Source organism: Salmo trutta, chromosome 16, assembly GCF_901001165.1.
Source record: "Salmo trutta chromosome 16, fSalTru1.1, whole genome shotgun sequence".
In the NCBI taxonomy this organism is placed as follows: Eukaryota; Metazoa; Chordata; class Actinopteri; order Salmoniformes; family Salmonidae; genus Salmo; species Salmo trutta.
Genome location: NC_042972.1, coordinates 44,138,156 through 44,161,986, shown reverse-complemented (window position 1 = coordinate 44,161,986; position 23,831 = coordinate 44,138,156). Strand labels below are relative to the sequence as shown.

Here is a 23,831-nt window from a genome sequence, read left to right as displayed (position 1 = left end):
AGGCTTGCAATCAAAATCATTTTCTCTCTCACTTGCTCAAATGCTAGGCCTAGGTCCTATTACTGCAATATTCAAATGTACAAAAATGTATCTGAAATGCAGCCATACACATCGACAACCGTAATTTTATATAGCTTAATAACACAAGATAAACATTGGTCTTCACAACATAAAAGTATCTAGTGGATCCTAAGGGTTTGAATGGAGTTTAATTGGGTTGTCTAGCGGTTAAGGCCAGCACGCACATATAGGCCTACTGTATCAGTGTGGGTTTGATCCTGGCCCACGCCTTTCTGGCACAAATAACTCAATCCCCGATTGACTTGATGTAGTTACACATCTCAAATATGGACAGTCCAGGGTTATTGTACCCCCGAGCTTGATAAGAGATGCCCATACCGAACACTTTTGGATAACATAAATAATAACAATCAGTAGGTTACACCAACATTAGTTCTCATTCAAACAAAGCGTCGGGTAAATTGCAATCGTAGATTTGCCACGATAAACAAGAAAATACTTTATTTCTACTGTACGGAATGCTTGTCAAACAGATAAAAAGCCCTTAGTCTGTTGAAAAAGGACCAATATGTTGAGATGACAATACCAATTAGAGGGCGAACATATCTTGAAAGACTTTGGTTGCAAGTAGGACACCGACATAGGCGGTGTTCGAGAGGATCAAAACCATAATGTACCATGGGTAAATTATGACTGACTGATTGACCTACAAATAATAATATCAATAATAATGTCCAGTTATTTGTGATGCAAGGTTCTTTATAGATCAGTCAGTCGGCAGTTGCCTGCACTGTCGGCTGCAATGTCGAACAAGTCCATCATCTTTTAGGAAGCGATAATGAGGTGAACACTAATGGTTGCAACAGCTGTACGGGTGAATTTAGCGCAATACGGTTTAACGAGACATCAGCTGGCAATAATAAGGGGCAGAATTTGTAGGACGTCAAAATTGGCATGTCCCAAACCCGTGTCCCAATCCTCCTTTGCCGGAGAGGCTATCCCATAACACCTTGCGGTGAATTAATGGTTGACAGAAGTCCCCGCTTGGGATAGAATTTTCCAGAACAATAAGGAATAACGTTTGAAATGTAAGTATAACATTTATTTACCAAATGATGTTCAATAAATTGCTTTCATATAAATTTGGAATTCAAATGTTGAGTAACTGTCGTTTTGCCAAGCAAACTAACTAGCTAACACGTCGGACATGATAGCTAGCTAGCAGGCGATCTCATCCTGCCTGTTGGCTGTTTTAGAGATGAACAACTAAACTAACTCATTGTAGCATCAGCAATGTGTCAATTGTGAAGACCCAGACCGTTTTTAAATTATGAATTGGTGAACTTGCTAGTCAGTTAGACTTGTAGGAAATTCGTTTTTTCCCCCATTTGTTCTCAGGGACTAAAGTGGGCAACTGATCGCATTTCACTCCATTCCATTGGCAGGAAAAAACAGTCCTGCCCAATTCTTTTGGAGGCAAGACATTTTATCGGCTGATGAAAAACGTAGGAAATACAGCCAGCGGCGTTCGGTTCAATCTAGGCTTGTTAGCCAGCTGATGAGTCTGTTTTGCTAGCTAGCTGCATGCCGTGTCTGTCTACCCAGCTGGAAGCAACTTAACCATGACAAAAAATATACAGCACTGTTGACAAAACGATTGCATATTAATAAAGGTAGTTGTGCCTTCAGCAACTTGAATCAGCACTGAAATGTGAGTAGTGAGGTTAATTTCTTCCCCCTTGTCTGCTTGTACCAGGTGGAAGGACATGACACCCTGCAGATGTAAAGAACTTGTGAACCTCCCAGCCACCATGACAGTCACCAATGGATGTAGCTTACATTAAGATGAAGTAGCCTAGGCCTTCTAATCTAGTTTGCATCATATCACCTTTCAATATTACTTACCAACGAATATAATAGCATATCTTCAACATCGGTCTAATTGAATAATATACATGGGTGTGATAGTTGTATGAATTCATCCCAGTGCAAGCCTACTCATTAGAAATAAAACATTATTAGCTCTAATGCAATATTAGCTTCACAGTGAAACACTACTATTCTGGCTATTAATCATTCTTAAACAGTCAGTAAAATAGATTATTTAGCCATCACAAAAAAATTGTAGCCTGTATGATATGCATGCAAGTTTACCTGTCATGTCTACAACGATGCAGCAGTAGACCAAGCAATATGCTAGAGGACCCTATACTGTAGGATAATTATTCTGGTAGGTGTCAACATTCATTCATTAGGTACTGAGGAGATCGATATTGTTACTTGTTATTCATGTCAGATATTTCCATTTTGGGATAGTTGTTCACTGAATTGCTCATCCTGCTACAGTGGCTACAGCATGGCTACAAACAATGTGTATGGAGAAGGAAATGCATTGTCAATGACCAAGGTGTACCCTTTCCATGCATACTAAATGTTTGGGGGGGGGGGGGATTCTTATGACTTTGCCAGCAGTAAGATTTGAGTTCAATATCCAAAAATACAAGGGCTGTCACTTTCTATTTTCTGACAACACAAAATAGCTGTGCCCAAAACAAGTCCTCAGGCTTTAACAGGGATCCAACATCACTACTAAGATAGGTCAATCCCAGAGTGACCCGACTGCCCCTGAAGGGCAAACTGATCAGGAAAAAGATGGGGTAAAATGAAATAATAAGACCAGTTTATTCATGTCTTCCAGTCTACTGCTGACCTGCTGTGGGGTTGGCTCTGGCAAGAAGGGAAAAACAACCAGGATCAAACTCCTCTGAACATAGAAATCTAAATGACAACCACAGTAGACCAACATCGTCTGTTTCACATGGTAGGTCTATATTTGCCTCAGGAAGATGAAACAGAAAAAAGCCACCCAACCAGACCTCAAGACCCCAGAACCTGACCATGGAAAAAGAAGGAAAGATGCTAAGGACCAAGAATGCTGACCAAACTCCTACAAATCAACCAGATCTGCCTTATCCAGAGGAAGCGGGAAAAGAAAGATCCAGATCAAGCCTCTACAACCTGCACACCAGACCTTGACTATGACACAGCCAATAACAAAAATCTATGGACTGAAAATCTGCCAGATCTCTGACATCAGATCCTCAAAGTCTCAGCAGATCAAAGACTCCCATCGAGGAGATCAGGAGAATTTCAGACTGGTCTCCTTGTCCCGTGGTCACTGTCCTCACTATCCTCACTGCCATATGCCAAAGTAACCCAGATTCTTCCAGAGTCAACTACAACTCCAACCTCCTCACGGTCATGGCCTCACAACTGCCAATCCTGCTCCTCACCATCATTCCTGAGGAACAGCAAAGGTCCCCAGGAATCTCTATTGGGCTGGCAGCTGCTTGGTGTGCCATCTCCATCACATACCCTTTCGGATGAAAAAAGAACCAAGACCACTGAGGAGAAACCATCTGGCAGCCCTGACAGTGTACATGAAGTGGAGAGAGTTTCTTCAGCGAGAAGTTCCATGATGCCTGACATCACAACCAGGGCTGAGACACCTGCGCTTAACAGCAATACAGACAACTGCATCTCTACGGCAACATAAACTCATGATCAGACCCCAATCTCTGTTACGCCTAGTAATTTTAACCTTTGTAATTTATAAATAAATGCATATTATCATAACAATATAAGATAAGTGTAAGAAAATAGGCACAACAATACAAACTGTATGTTAGCTCAAGCTCTTAACATTTGTCAAAAAAAGAAAATAAAAAAACCTCAATGGATCAGGGTCTCTTTACTATGTCCACCGTCAGGTATAGATGGCATTCAACTAGGTCACTGGAGAGGTCTGCATGCTCAGACCAGAGCTGTTCAGTGTAGGCATGGGGAAAGAGAGAGACTCCTTTTTCTCTTCTCACAGTCTTACACAACCAGATATGCCACTGTGTTCTCTCATAAGGGCACAGTGGAAGCCATGCTGACAAAGCAAGATGCCAGACAAAATTGAGGCCAGGCATCTGAGGAGGATGTCCAACATTAACTTTAATTCGTTTTGATTTCTGGAATATCAAAACATGCCAGGGTGCATCTCAAAATTCTGGTGAAATGTCTGAGGGCTCTTTTTTAAAATGTCTTAGATGTAAAGTCCCCTGTTTTGGGGACCTGCGTGGTTATGGTTCCGGTTCCAACCGAAATTTCACTTATATATTGATTTGTGGTCATCATAGATCAAAATGGCTTGCAATGAGCGGTAACCCTAATTCTCACAGGAGTATGTTTCTTCTGCCTTGTGTGAAGGCCATCAACTCCTGGCTGAACTCTACATCACAGCATATGCCTGGAATCCTTACATTGTAATATGGTTTCGCCACTGTAGCACATTCAGAGATCGATTTATAGCCAGTAATCTAAAAAATGTATGGATTTTAAACAAAAAACACTTTCTGTTTGTCATAGACGAACATGATTAATATGAGATGAAAGGCAAGTTCCTAACAAGTTCAGGAAGCCAAGTTCTGTGAGACGTTCACAGCGATGGGGGCAGATGTTTTGATCAAGAGACCTTTAGAAAATATGTCTATTTTCTCTCAAACTAAATATACGAGGTGTAATCTAATAGTTAGTAATTTTATGAATTGATTATATTATATTTAGAAGTAATTTTAAGCCTTATTCATAAACTCAGCAAAAAAAGAAACGTCCTCTCACTGTCAACTGTGCTTATTTTCAGCAAACTTAACGTGTAAATATTTGTATGAACATAACAAGATTCAACAACTGAGACATACACTGATCATTGGGTTTGCAGGTTCCACAGACATGTGACTAACAGAAATGGAATAATGTGTCCCTGAACAAAGGGGAGGTCAAAATCGAAAGTAACAGTCAGTATCTGGTGTGGCCACCAGCTGCATTAAGTACTGCAGTGCATCTCCTCCTCATGGACTGCACCAGATTTGCCAGTTCTTGCTGTGAGATGTTACCCCACTATTCCACCAAGGCACCTGCAAGTTCCCAGACATTTCTGGGGGGGGGGGGGCCCTAGCCCTCACCCTCCGATCCAACAGGTCCCAGATGTGCTCAATGGGATTGAGATCTGGGCTCTTCGCTGGCCATGGCAGAACACTGGCATTCCTGTCTTGCAGGAAATCACGCACAGAATGAGCTGACATTGTCATGCTGGAAGGTCATGTCAGGATGGGCCTGAAGGAAGGGTACCACATGAGGGAGGAAGATGTCTTCCCTGTAACGCACAGCGTTGAGATTGCCTGCAATGACAACAAGCTCAGTCCGATGATGCTGTGACACACCTCCCCAGACCATGACGGACCCTCCACCTCCAAATTGATCCCGCTCCAGAATACAGGCCTCGGTGTAACGCTCATTCCTTCGACAATAAATGCGAATCCGACCATCACCCCTGGTGAGACAAAACCACAACTCGTCAGTGAAGAGCACTTTTTGCCAGTCCTGTCTGGTCCAGCGACGGTGGGTTTGTGCCCATAGGCGACGTTGTTGCCGGTGATGTCTGGTGAGGACCTGCCTTACAACATGCCTACAAGCCCTCAGTCCAGCCTCTCTCAGCCTATTGCGGACAGTCTGAGCACTGATGGAGGGATTGTGCATTCCTGGTGTAACTCGGGAAGTTGTTGTTGCCATGCTGTACCTGTCCCGCAGGTGTGATGTTCGGAAGTACTGATCCTGTGCAGGTGTTACATGTAGTCTGCCACTGCGAGGACGATCAGCTGTCCATCCTGTCTACCTGTAGTGCTGTCTTAGGCACGTTCAAGCAGATGAGCAGGGACCCTGGGAATCTTTCTTTTGGTGTTTTTCAGAGTCAGTAGAAAGGCCTCTTTAGTGTCCTAAGTTTTCATAACTGTGACCTTAATTGCCTACCGTCTGTAAGCTGCCACTGTCTTAACGACCGTTCCACAGGTGCATGTTCATTAATTGTTTATGGTTCATTGAACAAGCATGGGAAACGGTGTTTAAACCCTTTACAATGAAGATCTGTTAAATTATTTGGATTTTTACGAATTATCTTTGAAAGACAGGGTCCTGAAAAGGGACGTTTCTTTTTTTGCTGAGTTTAGTTTGTTGAATAGGAAATACATAATATAAAATTTAATATTCTCATATTTATCATATTTGTACTGTGTACAAAAGTGACCACCTCAGCCATTTATAAATATTTTTACCAGAAAGTGAGATTTTAACTTTGGAGTATGCAGAATTACTAGGTATTGTTTATGGCCCTCTCATCATAAATAATTACTTTTGGGGATTAAATAGGTGACATTTTTGATTACATGTATTTAAATTGAATAGGTTAAAGGTCCAAGGTTAATCACAATATCAAATAATTTCTGGGTAACAATTAAGTACCTTACTGCAAGGATTTTGCTAGGACTGTCTGGGAGTAGTCGGAGTGGGGAAAATATGCTGTTATTGGCGGAGAGGTTTGGAAAAAAAATTATTGGTCTATTTAGCTAATTTACAGCCTGGTGATGTCACCAGGCAGACAAACTCCATCCCACCAAAACAGGCAGAAATTTCAGGCAATCTTTTCAAACAGCTTTTACACTAAAAGTGCATTATCATAATTTTCTAAATGTCTGAGTATTGTTCCTACCTCATAGCGTGGAAGATATATAAAACAAATGAAAATCAAATATTTGACTGCATAGGCCTTTAAAAAACCTAATGCAATGGAAAATCTTAGCGCTGGCAATAGCGCTATAGGTCTGGGTGTGTCAAAAATATTTTGGGTAATTTCACAGTGGGAATTATGGGCGCAATAGCTGATAGCCCAAAAGGGCTGGTTTCTGATGAATAAATAAGTTGTAGGTGTGTTGATGCTTGGCCCTTCACTGGTCAATCAGAACATGCTCCATGGCTAAATATGTGCTTGCTTGAAATTGTGTATTTACAGTCTTTTGTTATCAACTCCAATTCTAATGTTTATCTGTTCTACACTGAGTATACAAAACATTAGAAACACCTTCCTAATATTGAGTTGCACCCCCTTTTGCCCTCAGAACAGCCTAAATTTGTCGGGGGAGGAACTCTACAAGTTGTCGAAAGTGTGCCACAGGGATGCTGGCCCATGTTGACTCCAATGCTTCCCACAGTTGTCAAGTTGGCTGGATTGCCTTTGGGTGGTGGACCATTCTTTATACACACGGGAAACTGTTTAGCTTGAACCCAGCAGAGTTGCAATTCTTGCCACACTCAAACCAGTGCACCAGGCACTTACTACCATACGTCTTTCAAAGGCACTTACATCTGTGTCTTGCCCATTCACACTCTAAATGGCACACATACACAATCCATGTCTCAATTGTCTTAAATCTTTCTTTAACCTGTCTCCTCCCCTTCATCTACGCTGATTGAAGTGGATTTAACAGGTGACATCAATAAAGGACTATAGCCTTCATAGCTTATGTCATGGAAAGAGCTGTTGTTCCTAATGTTTTGTACACTCAGTGGAAATAGCCAACAGAAACAAAATAACAAAATGTAGGCCTATCCCATGTTTGCTAAACATGTTGCAGTCCACATTGTTATAAGGAAAAAAATATTTTTAAAACACAGCATTAGCACTGATATAGGCCTACTGTACTCTAAATTGCAATTATGTCTGACATGGAACCCAAACCGGCTGTGCGCGTGCGCCATCGTGCATAAATGTATTTTGTCCCCCCACACCAAACGCGATCACGACACGCAGGTTAAAATATCAAAACAAACTCTGAACCAATCATATTAATTTGTGGACATGTCGAAAAGCATTAAACATGTATGGCAATTTAGTTAGCTAGTTTGCACTTGCTAGCTAATTTGTTCCATTTAGCTAGTTTGCTGTTACTAGCTAATTTGTCCTGGGATATAAACATTGAGTTGTTATTTTACCTGAAATGCACAAGGTCCTCTACTCCACCAATTAATCCACACATAAACGGTCAACCGAATCGTTTATAGTCATCTCTCCTCCTTCCAGGCTTTTTCTTCTCTTGACTTTATATTGCGATTGGCAACTTTCATAAATTACGTGCATTACCGCCACCGACCTATTTCGTCTTTCAGTCACCCATGTGGGTATAACCAATGAGGAGATGGCACGTGGGTACCTACTTCTAAAAACCAATGAGATGGGAGAGGCAGGACTTGCAGCGCAATCTGCGTCAGAAATAGAACTGACTTTTATTTTAGCCCTTGGCAATGCAGACGCTCGTTGGCACGTGCAATAATTGAATAATATAGATTTCTAAATTTATTTTGCAACGCTCGTGCACGCGACGTGAGCGGTGTAGTCAGCCTGTGAGCCATGGACATGCAAAGCGTTGACATTAAGCATAATTAATTTCACTTATGACAAGACCTAAAAAGATGATGAATAATTATAATAAAATGCAACTTGTTTTAAATAAGCTATATCTAAATACGGTGACAGGCACCATTGTTCGGATTTTCGTTATTTAGCCCTCCGAAAAGGCTCACCAGGAAGCACACAATGTCATGACTCGTGTTTTGTCCTTCATTTTATTTTAAATCAAATGACCACAGGTCATAAACCTGAAATAAAACAAACAAGTAATGACAATATATTATTCAGATATATTATTTAGTATATTCTTCAAGTAATATAATAAATCAAATAATCCTGCAACACCATCAAAGATGTGGCGAATCTGGCTTAAAACAGCACCGACTACATCACCCAGAATGCCCAGCGCCAGAGGAGCATGCGCACAGTGACTCTGCCGTCACAGGTTGCTATGGACGCTGTCACAGGACACAGAACCCATGCCACCACATGCCTCGTCCAAAGGATTTACACACAAACGCAACAATGCGGCACTCCACCATGGATCACCGAACCAAACCACCGCTATCACCACCGCCACCAGAAACCAGCAGAGTGCTCCGAACAATCAGCACAATGCAAATGGCTGATAATAATAGCCTAATGCTATATAGCATCTGGTTCGCTGAGCTACCGCACCCAGCGAGCTACAAGTTACTCCCGGCCAACTAACACCGACACAGTGAGGTAAACGTTCAGTGCACAAACATATAAGTGACTTAAACATCAATGCTAGACTGAGTAGTTCGCAGTTACATACAAACGGGCTGTGTGCTCCTGATGATTGTCTACGGTGAAGTGATTACCAGGTGCTGTAATTTAAGTCTCTAGTGAAGCTGCGCATGCGCACATAACGTAAATATCTGAGCATCTAAGAAACTTAAAGAAATCACTCGTTCCCCATTTAATTGAACACATCAGACCCATTTGCTTCTCTTTTATCTATTTATATATATATTTTTTTTCTTTAAAAAAATTTTTTTTTCCTGAGTGAGCTAGAAATCTCAACACCTCCCACTTGGCCGACTGATCGAAGATCCAAGGAGGGCACAGTCTCTTGAGTCTCTCAGTGAGAATTTCAAACTAAAGTCCAGTCTTTGTAGGCATTTACAAACATGTATTAACTAAGGAGGTAGGCTCCACCACCTTTCCTCCTACTGAGTGTAGGTTTGCCCTCGAAGCACTCAGTTGCCTCCCAGGGTTACCCGCTAGCTAAGCAAAGAACACCGAGTCACAGTCTTTGGGTACCCATGGCGAGGACTTATCTTACCTCCTCTTGGTCTTCAGCAGGAATCAAGATCACCAACCTCCTCACATCCCTGCGAATTACGATTTTCGTGTGCATGATAGAGTACTTTCTCCGGGCCCTGGGAACCATGGGAGCAGGAAGACCCATGCAGGTTGTTATGTCCGCATCCCGGACAACCCCCTTCTCGTCTGGATATGTTGTAGCAACCCGGCCGAGCCGGAACTGCCCCCTCAGAGCGTTCTGGTCTGCAATCCAGACTACGTCTCCAACCTTGATAATTCTCTCTGCTCGGTGCCACTTGTGTCTTATGAACAAGTTTGGTCCTGCCAGTTCGCTCCATTTCTTCCAGAACCTGTCGCCTTCTGGATCTCTCCGATGCGGTTAGCGAAGAAAGTTTGGTAGCCATAGCTATCCTTGTGAGTTGCTCCCAGGATTGTTTGGCTATCCACGAAGTGGATCCAGCGTTCGACCTTGATGCGGCAGTGCTTTACAAGGTATTTTCTCAGGCGGATCGAAAAGACAGCACCACATACCTCTGCCTTAATCACGTCTCCTTTCTGGTTGAGAGGGGTAAGCTTTACTTTTGACTCAACCAGCCTCACTACGACCCCATTCTGCGTCTCCCAACGGAGATAGAGCACCACGCCGTAGGAAGCCTCACTCCCATCTGAAAACGTGACTCCCATTGGATGGCCTATGGCTCCAGTTGGTGTGAGGCTTCTTTCGAACCTGATCTGGGCAAGTCTCACATTCTTCGAGGAGTCTTATGGAAGCCTCCCGTAGTTTTGGTGAGAGTGGGTCATCCCAAGTGTCCTTAACTGGACTGCTTATACTCGCTTCTTGGTAAGCTTCTCTCACAAGCATAACCCCTTTCTGCTTTGCGGGTGTGGCAAGACCAATGGGGTCGTAGAATCCAGCGATCTGGCTTAGCAGCATCCGACGGGTCAATGGGTTTGGAGTTTTACCTCTGACTTCCTCTTCGCGCAAATCGACTCCTGTTCTCATCTTTCCTCTCTTCTTTGAGAAATTTACAGAGGTCATCACACGAAGTTTGTCGGTCTCTGGTTCATAGCCGACTCCAAGTGCTTTGCTCTCTTCGTCCCGCATCTGGTTGGGTAACACCAGCGTTTTGGGCACACTCACAGTTGTCTTACTGATACTGGCATCAGTTGTGGTTGCTGACCTCCCACTTTGGCCTGATAAGACCCATGGCTTAAGGGAGAAGCCTCCAGCCTTTAAGATCTTTTCCACTCCTTTGGTGATCCTCTGCAAGTCATTGTGGGACGTCAAGATGTCATCCACATAACTATCTTCTACCACAACTCGGCGCTCCTCAACCATGGCTGCAAACTGGGGCAGGTTGGCTGTTTCTCTCATTGCCACCTGGGCGACACAACCAGCAGGTTTATCGCCAATGTTGACCCTGACGACAGCAGACTTTGATCACCTCCTCAGGATTGTCTCTCCAGAGGAATCGATGGAGGTGTACTTCTTTGTCTTCTAGCCAGACAGAGTTGTACATTTTTTTCACATCACCCAGTGCGGCGTACAACCCAGTCCTGAATCTCAGAAGCACGCCCCTTATCTGATTTAGGACATCAGGACCCTTGTACAGTAGGTCATTTAAACTTATTCCCATGAATTCTTGGCTACTGTTCCAGACAATTCTTACAGGGGTAGTGGTTGAGTGAGGATTAGGAGCAACTAAATGACTGATATACCACTTAGGTCCCTTCCAGCTATCGATTTCCTCCTGGGTGACTTTAACGGCAGCCCCTCTTGAGACCATAGCGTGGATTTGCTCTCTGTACGCAGCCTTCCATTCCGGCTCCCTCTCCAGTCGTTTCTCAGTGTTTAAAAAGGTCGCTTCCACTGCACGTCGATTGTCAGGCAGCGTTGTGGGGTCTCCTTTCCACGGGTAAGCTGCGTCCCAGTGAGGGGATTCGCTGTGCTTGTCAGCTTGCACGTAGGTCAGACATTCCTTTATTTTCTCCAAGTCTCTTTCCTCTCCTAGGGTTGTTTCCTTCCCTCCAGGGGGGCACCTACCGCATCTGCAGCCACCACACTGAGGATCACAGGCGGCGCCAATACTGTCCCACTTGAACCATTCAAAAACTTCTTTGTTGGTAGTTGCAGTGTTTCGGAGGATTGTGTCTTCTTCCACCGAAACTCCACTGGGTCCTCCCGTCTTCACGAGAATCTCTTTGTACGCCCTTGAAGCTGTTCTCATTGACCTAGCGAAATGTGTTTCAGACCTGTGCACTGCTAGGTCTATCACTTCAAAGAGGTCAGGATGCGTTCCACCAACAGCCTTCCCAAGGGGACCATCCCAGAGGACGAGGTCTCCAACTACTCTGACTGGCTGTGGGACAAGGCGACCCTCTCTGTGGCTAATCAGCAGGTCGATCTTTTCGGGCCGGACCAAGTCCTTGAGTTGAACATTTGGAAAGAACTTCTGCAGTTGCTGTGGCGTGACAGCTTGGTTCACCTTCGCAACATCTTCCAAGCCTTAACAGAGGAGTTTGTGCTCTGCTATTGTACCTCTGGGAGTTTTTACTCTCAGCCTCAGGGTATACTTCATGGTAGTAATGGTTTTCTCCATCCCTCCAACACCTTGGACAATCAACTTAATGTTCTCACCATTTAGCTTGAGACGCTCTGCTGCTTTATTAGAGATATAATTAGTATCTGAAGCGAGATCAATCAACGTACCGACGAGCTGGCCAGAGTTTGTCGTCACATCCAACAGCATCATTATGACAGGGCACTCTTTCGGCTCACAACCAATGCTAGCACACACTTTTGTCGTGATCTTATTTGAAAAGGCTTCTTTGAACTCTGCTCGCAGCTCTGGAGAAAGTTTAGCAAGGAGCTCCTCCTGTTTGTTGTTTAGTACAAGCCCCCTTTTCCCCAATTTTGCATCGCTCTGCTCTCCGCTCTTTTCCTCTTTCTTCTTGATCTGTGACTTCGGACAGAGCAAGTAATTGTGGTCTGAAGAGCCCTCTTTCTGACAGTCATCCTTTGAGCATAGATACTTTTGTGTGCAGCCGCCATCGTCACCATGAAGGCGCAAGCACTTAAAGCAAGCTCCTGCTCTCCTAAGCTGAGCCTTCTTACCTGTCAGATTGAGCTTCTTGAAGACCTTGCAGGCGAACAGCCTACCTCCGTGCTCGTTGTCTCCACATGTGATGCATGAGCTTGGTTGAGCGCCCTTTAGAGTGTTTCCTGATGTGGCTCTGGTGAATGCCCTCCTTTCTTTTTCCTTCTTGCTCGACCTCTCAGTATTGTCCGCCGGGCTAGGCTGTAGCTGGTCTAGCTCCTCGAATGTCCTCCTGCTTCTTCAAGTATTGCAGTAGACAGTCAAAGTGGTTGCGTGGTGAAAACCCGCTTCCAGGGTCATTTTTGTGTATATCCACTTTTCTTTCAGGGAGTCAGGAAGCTTACTTTCAATCGACTGCACAACCACTCGGTTCTTTACAGCATCTTCCTCCCCTAAGACTTGTAGGTCACGAAGAGCTCTCTCCACGGCTAGAATCAGTTCGATTGTCTTCCTCGGATGGTTTCCTTTGATGGGGCAAAGTCCTTGCACTTCTTGTGTAATCAGCAGCACTATTTTTGGCTTATTTCCGTACTTGTTGTCCAGGAGCCTGAACACGTCGTTGGCGGATCCACAGCTGGACAATACGAGGTCCCTCTTGACTTTTTCATCTAGGCTTCCCAAGAGATGGAATTTTCTCACATTTTCCAATCCATGAGGGTTTCCCAGACGTTGCAAGTCCTCCCATTCAGCTTTCCAGCGGCTGATCTGGGGCCTGTAGTTGTAAGTCCCAACTGGCTCCTCCTGCTCCACAAATTTCACTTTTCCCAGTTTCCCTTCGTCGTCGGATTGAGAACCGCCTTTCCATGCCCACTCATCCCACAGTTTTTCACGCCTTTTCTTCAACTTCCGGATCTGGTCTTTTGACTCTGTTGCCTTGGACCGAGGGATCAAATCTTTCCACTCATCCAATCCTCGTTCGAAGTTGTTGACCTCCCGTTCCAGGTTCCTATGAATCAATTCACATTCCCTCCTGGTCATATGGTGGTGATCCGTGTCCTCGGCCTGGTCCATGGATGATCCAGCCTCTTCAGTGAGGGTGGTAATTTCCGCCTCAGCGAACCTTGTCCAGAAGCTGATCAGGATGATTTGTTCAGTTTCATCAAACTTAGTCACATTCTGCTGTTTTTCCGTCAATGTTTTCCGCCTTCTTTTTGGCTTCATGATCGTCCACTTCTCTCAGGGCCGTGGCATACTCAAACCCTGCATCTCTGACTCTGGAGTGATCCACTTTAAAGTTCCTCCACTCACTTCTCATTTCACTTTCCCCCAGTGCACTAGCTCTGGAGGTGAGGTAATTGGCTCTTCTAGTGAATGCAGTCTGGGCTGCTGACCGCTTCTGTTTTAGCCTCTCCAGCTCCTCCTCTGATGCTGCCATCTTTCCAACTTTTCTAGCGTTTAACTCGAGCTCAAGTGTTTTCTGACAACTGGGTTTTAAGTAGTCCTTTAACTGTAGACTCTATCCTCTTCTTGGCTTTCACTCAGTAATGATTTGCCTAGTAAGTCAACAGATGAGAAGACAGCTTTATGGGTGGACTGTTTGCTTATCAGAAGTTAGTCTCGTGACGAATGTTCTAGCACTTGCATTATCCATGTAAAGGAGAACCGTGGTTTATGACTGTTCGCATTTTCGTTATTTAGCCCTCCGAAAAGGTTCACCAGGAAGCACACAATGTCATGACATTGTGTGCTTCCTGGTGAGCCTTTTCGGGAGGGCTAAATAACGAAAATCCGAACAACCCTAATTGCTCCCCATGGGCATATGATATTGAGACAATGTAGGCTATGGAGGGTTTTAAGAATATCTAAAAGCTGGAAAAAAGCCAATATAAAGGGCAAAGGGGAAAGTCCACTCACTGTTCGATTGCTTCCAATGGTTTCTGTCGTGGAGACTGCATTCACGGTAAATGCTGCATATGTCGGCTCAATCGTAAATTACCATTCATTTCAATCGCTTCAGCTATACAAATTGAATATGACCCGTCACGTTAGTGCAATAGATCCTACAACCTGGTTGACATTGATGCATTGTATTTTTCTTAGAGGCCTGGGACCTGGCTTATTCATGAGCTAAAGGGAGAGTAGTTAAAGATGCTTTTCTTCCTATTCCATTTTGTCACCATCTAGTCACCTTAATCAATAAGGTCTGGGAAACTCACAACTGACCTTTTTACCTCTGATCAGTTCCCTAGGTCACACAATGATGTGATCACAAATGTCTTGGCCTGATGAGATCACTTTTCCGGTCAGTCATTCTCCATTCCCCCCCCCCAGTTCACACCACAAGCGATCCAGTGTGACAGCCTGCAGGCAACAGAGTGGCTATTCAGGAGGGAGGAAGAGGAGGGAGGGCAATGAGAGAGGACTGGGACAAAAGAAGGAAGGCAGATTGTCTGACTTTCTTACAGAAAGGTTTTTTCACAGTTTTTACTCACTCCCTCCCTCCCTCTCAGTGAATGTTGTGGGAGGGACAGGGTGTAGGATTAGGGCTCAGTACCAGCTGGATGTGTGAAATGGGTCGGATTCAGACAGAGCCGGACATGTCAGAGTGCCCACTCTACCTTCCCACACAAAGACAAACACAGATCTGACAGTAAAAACAGAGAGCCCTTTCAGAAATACAAAAGCAGGGATGTGAGGGAGTGGGCCTGGGCCTGATTCTGAAGACCTGATGCGAGTGAGAGGAAGTTATTTTACTCCATGGGCATGTAGGGAAGGGTAGGAAGGGGTATCCCATTACATAAACAACGCACTGTCCCTCCCTGTATTCATCCTCACCTTAGTGCTAGCCAGATACTAAGACGGTGATGACCGGAAGAGCCCCAGAACAACAAACAGTGTTTGGGAACAAAACATGGATGATTAGCTTTCCAGATGATCCAGATGCTTTTGGGTTTTAGATCTTCACTCGGGCTGCTGGTTTGTGGCCCTGCAAGAGCAGCTCTGAAACTAAAACCCCTATGGGAATGGCCACTTCCTTCTGTGCAAACTGATTATAGACTAGTTTGCTAAACTCTCATTTTGAGGGAATTCTCTGCCATACAGCAAAATTAAACCAGTGTTAAACCACAGGCATCATTCTCATATTTCCCAGCATGCTCTATTGCAGGTAGATTTCTTTAATTGTTTGTTTCAATAACCATATTTTTGATTAATTAATCTTATGCTACTTATGTATAACATACATTTTGCTAAACTAATCCAATCTGTTACTTGGATTTATTGCACCCGTTACTGAAATGGTTGTTCCAGTTTACATGCTTTAGGTAATCTCATATCTTACTCTTTCCAACCCGGCAGTCATTCTCAATTTGGAAAGAAAATTCAAAATATTGGAATTACACATCACTTTGCAAGTCTCTCACCCTCTCTCTTTCTCTTTCCCTCTTGCCCTCCCTCCCTTCACCAGGCAGTGACTCCTGACCAGATGCATCAGGACCAACAAGACCTGATGTAATGCTGTTTGGGGAGATGACTGACCTTTTAATGTTGCTGAGGGTGTGGGAGGGTGACAGGAAACATTTTATTTTAACATGGACCATTTCATCACTTGTTCTGGAGTTTGAGAGGAGTGAAGTCAGGAGGGAAAGTGGACAAAACACAGAGAGGAGTGAGAAAAGTCAGCTAAAGAGTAGATGTTTCAATAGAAATACAAAGAAGGTGGGAGAAAGAAGGAATTGTCACGTCCTGACCAGCAGAGGGAGTAATTGTATTAGTTTTGGTCAGGACGTGGCAGAGGTTTTGTGTTGTGTGTAGGTTGGGTTGCTGGACTCTCAATTGGAGGCAGGTGTTTCTAGTTGCCTCTGATTGGGAGTCCTATAAACAGGTGTGTTTTTTTCTTTGTGGTTGTGGGTAGTTGTTTGTGAGCACTGCTTTGTTTAGCCTACCACACTGTTCGTGTCGTGAGTATTGTTTTTTTTTTCCTGTGGATGCTTTACTCATGTTTTATGAAAAAAAGATGAGTATCCACATTCCCGCTGCGTATTGGTCTTCTCTCCACTACGACAAATGTGACAGGAATATAATTTTTTATTTTACCAGGTAAGTTGACTGAGAACTGGGGATGATTAGGTGGCCATGATGGTATGAGGGCCAGATTGGGAATTTAGCCAAGACACCAGAGTTAACAGCCCTACGCTTACGGTAAGTGCCATGGAATCTTTAGTGACCACAGAGAGTCAGGACACCCGTTTAACATCCCATCTGAAAGACGGCACCCCACACAGGGTAATGTCCCCAATCACTGCCCTGGGGCATTAAGATATTTTTGGGGGGACCAGAGGAAACAGTGCCTCCTACTGGCCATCCAACACCACTTCCAGCAGCTTCTGATCTCCCATCCAGGGACCGAACAGGACCAACCCAGCTAAGCAGAGGAGCCAGCAGTAGGATTTTAAAGCGAAGGAAAAGGATTGGGTGTGGAATAGACAGGGAGAGCCGAGAGAAAAAATGTGACAACTCTGATTGGGGCTCATTAGCTGAGGATGTCTTGCTGTTTTCACAGAATGTATTTTCTGCTGCTCTCATCATCACATTCTACTCTCAGCAGTCTAGTAGCTGGCTAAAGCTGGCACTATGGAGATCACCAGCTGGCCATGACTGCCTGTAACTGGAAATTCACTGGATAAACTGCTGCGAATCAGGGGGCAACATTTAAACAGCTTCAGAAAAACTAGCTTTATCATCCGATTATATGAAGCCCTGTGCAATTACTTAGTTCATAGAAGAGGTTTGGTAGGTGGTAAACTGACCTCAGTGGCAGGCAGCAGCCTCCCTTTCATAATACAGAAGATGCCTCATCGTTTTTTCTTTACACTGCTTATTTTGGGTAATTTTTTGGTGTCTTCCTGCTCTCTCTCCTGAATCTCCTATTTGGGCTTGGTTCCAATTGCAAAGAGAGTGAATTATTGAGGGTGAGAGTTGAGCAGTGTGTGTGTTTGTTTGGATTGTGTGTGTGGGGGAAGCTTTTTGCAATGGGATAAATCACAGCCTGGCACCACCACATACCCCACTCTGTAAACACCACAATGACTTTATGAACCCCCTCCTTCCCCCAGCACAAACACACACCCCGAACAGACAATAGGGTCGTTTATGTGTCAGTCAGCCTCAGTCTCCTGTCCTAGTGCCCTCTATATGGTCCATGAGCAGACTACTGGTCCACAATGGACCCAAGCAGGTGACATCTGAGAAATGTCTCCATTGGACTATACTCACTCACCATGAATGTGCAGGTTTTGCCAGGAGTGTTGTGAGGGAGTGGATGTATGTCTCGGTCAACTGAACTCCCTCCATCGTGAGTTGAAGACTCCTAGTCATAATCACATGATAACTCATTACCAGCCCTTTGGCAACACATAAACTATCCCATTGTTCATCTTCCCTGGTGTCCCTGGAACCTATTTGTTGTGGATCCTCTTTTTGTGGAATAGTTTACATTGCTATTTTCTTATCATTGGGGAGTGTCACTGAAATGTTTGGCTAAACGCAATATAATAGTTCTGGCCTTGCACTGATCTATTCTGCTGTTAGCATTTCTCAAATCTTGTGCTGTCATGAGCCTGCCCAGCTAGCACATAATGTTCTGAGAACCATATGTTTCTTATAACTTGTTGAGAGCTTGGTTGTCCTATGGTTATTTTGCATACAACTATTTCACAATGTTCTGGGAATGGTGCAGGATACCCAGCTAGCACATAATGTTCTGAGAACCATATGTAGGAATTTAGGTACTTCAGCCTAATGTTTTCTACAGGTTTCCTCATGGTTCTATTTAAAGTCATGTTCTTTGAACATTAAGAAAACTTTCCATGAAAACCACAAGAAAACATTACTAATGTTCAAATAATAATATTATTTTAAAACATACACTACCGTTAAAAAGTTTGGGGTCACTTAGAAATGTCCTTGTTTTTGAAAGAAAAACAATTTTTTTTGTCCATTAAAATAACATCAAATTGATCAGAAATACAGTGTAGATATTGTTAATGTTGTAAATGACTGTTGTAGCTGGAAATGGCAGATTTTTTAATGGAATATTTACATAGGTGTACAGCGGCCCATTATCAGCAACCATCACTCCTGCGTTCCAATGGCACATTGTGTTAGCTAATCCAAGTTTATAATTTTAAAAGACTAATTGATCATAAGAAATCCCCTTTGCAATTATGTTAGCACAGCTGAAAACTGTTTTTCTGATTAAAGAAGCAATAAAACTGGCCTTCTTTAGACTATTTGAGTATCTGGAGCATCAGCATTTGTGGGTTTGATTACAGGCTCAAAATGGCAAGAAACAAAGATCTTTCTTCTGAAACTCGTCAGTCTACTCTTGTTTGGAGAAATGAAGGCTATTTCATGCGAGAAATTGCCAAGAAACTGAAGAACTCGTACAATGCTGTGTACAACTCCCTTCACAGAACAGAAACTTGCTCTAACCAAGTTTGCACTGATTTATGAATAATGAATAATAACTGTATTGTTGTATTTAATTAGCTGAAGGCCATGAGGCCGATACGTAAAGCTTATTAAATATCAGTGATACTATCAAGAGCAGTGTGCGGTTTCCTTTTTCCTTCATCTTGTTCAACTGTTACCATGCACCTGCAAAAAGATTGCTCAGATGTGCGAGTGCCTTTTGAATTTTGTATTTAATTAGCTACAATATGCCTATAGGCATTAATATGTACCTGGTCTGAATCCAGGGTTGTTTTTCACCAAGCAGAGGGTGGGACCTTTAAATATTTTTTATTACACCTTTATTTCACCATTTAGGCCAGTTGAGAACAAGTTCTCATTTACAACTGTGACCTGGCCAAGATAAAGCAAAAGCAGTGCAACAAAAACAACAACAACAGAGTTACACATGGGATAAACAAACAGTCAATAACACAATAGAAAAATGTGTATACAGTGTGTGCAAATGAAGTAAGGAGGTAAGGCAATAAATAGGCCATATTGGCGAAGTGATTACAGTTTAGCAATTAACACTGGAGTGATAGATATGCAGATGAGGATGTGCAAGTAGAAATACTGGGGTGCAAAAGAGCAGAAAAACAAAAACAAATATGGGCTGAGGTAGGTAGTTGGTTGGATGGGCTATTTACAGATGGGCTGTGTACAGGTGCAGCGATCGGTAAGCTGCTCTGACAGCTGATGCTTAAAGCTAGTGAGGGAGATATAAGACTCCAGCTTCAGTGATTTTTGCAATTCATTCCAGTCATTGGCAGCAGAGAACTGGAAGGAAAGGCGGCCAAAGTAGGTGTTGGCTTTGGGGATGACCAGTAAAATATACCTGCTGGAGCGTGTGCTACGGGTGGGTGTTGCTATGGTGACCAGTGAGCTGAGGTAAGGTGGAGCTTTACCTAGCAAAGACTTATAGATGACCTGGAGCCAGTGGGTTTGGCAACGAATATGTAGCAAGGACCAGCCAACGAGAGCATACAGGTCACAGTGGTGGGTAGTACATGGGGCTTTGGTGACAAAACGGATGGCACTGTGATAGACTGCATCCAATTTGCTGAGTAGAGTGTTGGAGGCTATTTTGTAAATGACATCGCCAAAGTCAAGGATCGGTAGGATAGTCAGTTTGACAGATGATGGAAGATTTGTTCAAAACTAATTAGGAGGACTTGGTCTTTGATCTGAGGGCTGCATAGATTAAAGGATCTGAGTGGAAATACACATGTGCACGTACATTAATACATATAGATACACTCCCCCCCCATACCAATCAAGTTGTTCTCTCGCCTAACCTCGTCCCCAGGCTAATTGCTACCGAATAGTATTAGAAAGATAAATATCTGGCTGATCAAGTTGTTGGTCAGGTATGCTTGGGGGAAAACTACAGTATCTACACTGCAGCTGTAGCAGTCAAAGTTAAATGAGTACAGGTGAACTAAAAACACAGACTTGTGTTGTGACCATCTCTCCATCCTACAGTGGGCTTTGTCTGCCTCGGTGGGAGGCTGGCTCCGTTTTAAAGGAGCACTCTGGCAGCAACCATCCTGTCTGTGACCATTCAATACCAACTGCTCACTCACTTCAATAATTCTCAGCCCGTCATCTAACTTTTCAACAGTGTGACAACAGCTGTTCAGTCCTCCAAGCCAACCCAAACCACTGTGCCTCCAAACATAACATGCAGTGCATACAGGCAGGGCACTGGGAACCGGGACTGGTCAACGCAACAGATGGAAGATGTCTTCTCTCACAGTCATGTTCTGATCCAATTTAGCCCCAGACGCCACTGACCTACTGACAAATTAAATTACCCCTGTCTGGGTTTCTCTGTGAGAGCACCGTCTGTAGGACAGTCTGTAGCCCTATGTCACTGCAGTCAATCTGTTCCCATAGGAGATAGACACACAATCTCATTAGGAGTTAGAGATTTACATCAGTGAAACCAATGGATGCCTTTGTGGCCCCAAACCAAAATTAGAATATATCCCTTTAAGAACCCTCAGCGGCTTGTGTAGAGTCCCGCTGATTACAACGGGACAGTATATATGGTGATGATTCAATATTCTTGTCTTTATTTGGTCAGGAAAGCATGTATAGTATGCCAGCCTTAGTAACATCAAAATCTGCAGGTCCTTACCACATCGGCTGAACATTCAAAGCAGCCAACACAGACACTGACACACACACACATTCTTTGCTTTAAATGCTCAAACATCACCACCACCAACAACAACAACAACAACAACATCAACCACAACAACAGGAATCAGTATTTCACCCATAATTACTTCAACAGGTTCTGTTGATTGTGGCTTGATTTATGTTTCTCTTCCCTAAGTATTGAATGTGTTTGTCTGTCTGTAAAAGCTAAAGCAGATAACCAAATATGGACAGGAATTTATTCTATGTATCTTTCTGCTCAGCAATAGGGGGATTACAGTAAATTAACCTATGTAGAAAGTTAATAAAAACAGTACAGTACAGAATAAATTACAAAAATGATCTGTAATAACTTATGGCATATTCACACAGTGACACAGTCTTTCCAACTCCTACACATTCAAGCAGTTGTTGAGAGAGCTAAAGAAGCTGTAAAGTTACTCACAGGGTAGACGCTTGTTGTGGAGGTTTGCCCCAGATGAGCTCATGGTGCTGGCACCTTCAGACAGAGAGCTGCAGAATCAGATAAGATGTTCTGTTGAGGAAGACTGGAGGGTCAGTTCGCACAGTCAGGCACAGAGATTCGATGAGGTGGGGAACAATCAGCCCTCCAGAGCTTTAGCAGGACAGCTCATCGCCCTCCTCCTCTCCTGGGACAGAGAGACAGAGTCAAAGCACTCCCAAGAAAGTCACTGGCTCTCTCAAGCACACGCAGGACCCTTCTCCCTTAGTGTACTCACTCAGTCAACTAAAGTATTTGGATGAGGACAGCAGGTTATGGCTTGTGGAGCATACCAAGTGGTCATTCACAGAGGGAGGAGCTTGGTGTGAGAGGGGTGGATAGGCTATAGCGCAGGGTCTTTTATGTAACAGTGGAAAATACCAAGTCAGTAGACAGACACTTGCTTTTATTTTTGTCGTCCTCGCCCTCTCTCGCTCTTCTTTCTCCTCTGTGTCCTTCTCACTTCAAGGGTCAATTGATGTGCACCAAATGTAACGCGGCAGGATACGAGATCTTCTTGCCATTAATGGAATAGCATTGATGTTATTGAACAAATCAAAGGCTTGCCCTTTTGACAGAGCACACACTGTTCTTCAGAGGAGTAGTTGATTTCAGAGGCTTTATGTATAATTTAGTTCATGGCATAGGTTCCATTTTTTTCAAAAAAAATAGAATTAGAAGCTAACACCTCTAAAATATCCTATTGTGTTTAGCTAGACTGCAAAATATTTATTATAGGAATATATTTTAATTAAATCTTTGTAGCCGTAAAAGAATACAATTACACTGAGTGTACAAAACATTAGGAAGACCTTCCTAATATTGAGTTGCACCCCCTTATGCCCTCAGAACAGCCTCAATTGAAAGTGTTACACAGGGATGCTGGCCCATGTTGAATCCAATGATTCCCACATTTGTGTCAGGTTTTCTGGATGTCCTTTGGGTGGTGGACCATTCTTGATACACACGGGAAACTGTTGAGTGTGAAAAACCCAGCAGAGTTGCAGTTCTTGACACAAACTGGTGTGCCTGGTATCTACTACCATACCCTATTCAAAGGCACTTAAATCTTTCATCTTGCCCATTCACCCTCCGAATTGCACATGTAGACAATCAATGTCTCAATTGTCTCAAGGCTTAAAAGTCCTTCATTAACCTGTCTTCTTCCCTTTATTTACACTGTGACATCAGTAAGGGATCATAGCTTTCCCCTGGATTCACCTGGTCAGTCTATGTCATGGAAAGAGCAGGTGTTGCTAATGTTAATTGCAATGCAGTTTTGATACTGTACTATATACTGATAATGCTAAAAGTATCATGTAAAAGTAGGTATTTTTGATGTAAGGGTAGTACAGTCCCAGCAAATGTATATGTTGCCTCGGACAATGTTAATGGTAATTCATGATTGCCTGCAAGTACATAAATAATGATCACTCAGAAAAACAGCATTATGTGAATATCAAAGTTATTGACACCATCTAGTGGTGAAAATATATATAGGCTTTCTTTTCCTTGCAACCTGAGCTGTTGGAAATAGATCATTATTATTCCAGCATCCAAATAGCTCATATGAAATGTTTTATTAGCTTGACGTGAATAGGCCTTATATATGGTATATAAACGGTAATGTCAATGGGGTTTCATTGTATACAATGTTTTCCTGTAAGGTAGCTTTCAACTGAAAGCACACACACACACGATAACACCCAGAGAGAGACATCAAGAGAAAGAAATGGAGAGAGGGGAAGGACATATGAATAACTGTCCTTGTATACAGTGGAAACCTTAACAATAACAAGTCTTGGCATCCATGCATGGGTGCAGATGTAAGCTACTGACTGCAGATGCATGCATAACGCTAATGGCATGTCCTGTACTGTCTGAGAAAGTGTGTGTGGGAAGAGGAAGCATGATGTGACTCAAAATGAGAAGCTCTTGTCACCTCTCTCGAATGTGTTTGTGGGATTCATCATGATTGGGGTTTCACCCTGCAGAGAATAAAGCATTTGCAGCTAAATAT

General features: G+C 43.4%; 1 protein-coding gene and 1 long non-coding RNA gene across 3 annotated transcripts in view; one reads left to right on the top strand and one right to left on the bottom strand.

Moving 5' to 3' along the window:
* The window catches only part of LOC115150813 (dysbindin), a 33,877-nt gene extending 11,800 nt beyond the window's left edge, over positions 1-22,077 (bottom strand). The window contains exon 1 of one of the 2 annotated variants that reach the window (XM_029694506.1): positions 21,755-22,077. In XM_029694506.1, coding sequence (XP_029550366.1) covers positions 21,755-21,797 — 43 coding nt within the window. In that variant the 5' untranslated portion in view covers positions 21,798-22,077. The remainder of the gene's footprint in view (positions 1-21,754) is intronic. The other variant, XM_029694505.1, reaches the window with a different exon arrangement.
* On the top strand, positions 848-3,761 carry LOC115150815 (uncharacterized). Its single transcript, XR_003867163.1, has 3 exons — positions 848-1,109; positions 1,778-1,871; positions 2,720-3,761. It is a non-coding gene; the product is annotated as an uncharacterized LOC115150815 (long non-coding RNA).
* Positions 22,078-23,831: the final 1,754 nt, after the last annotated feature.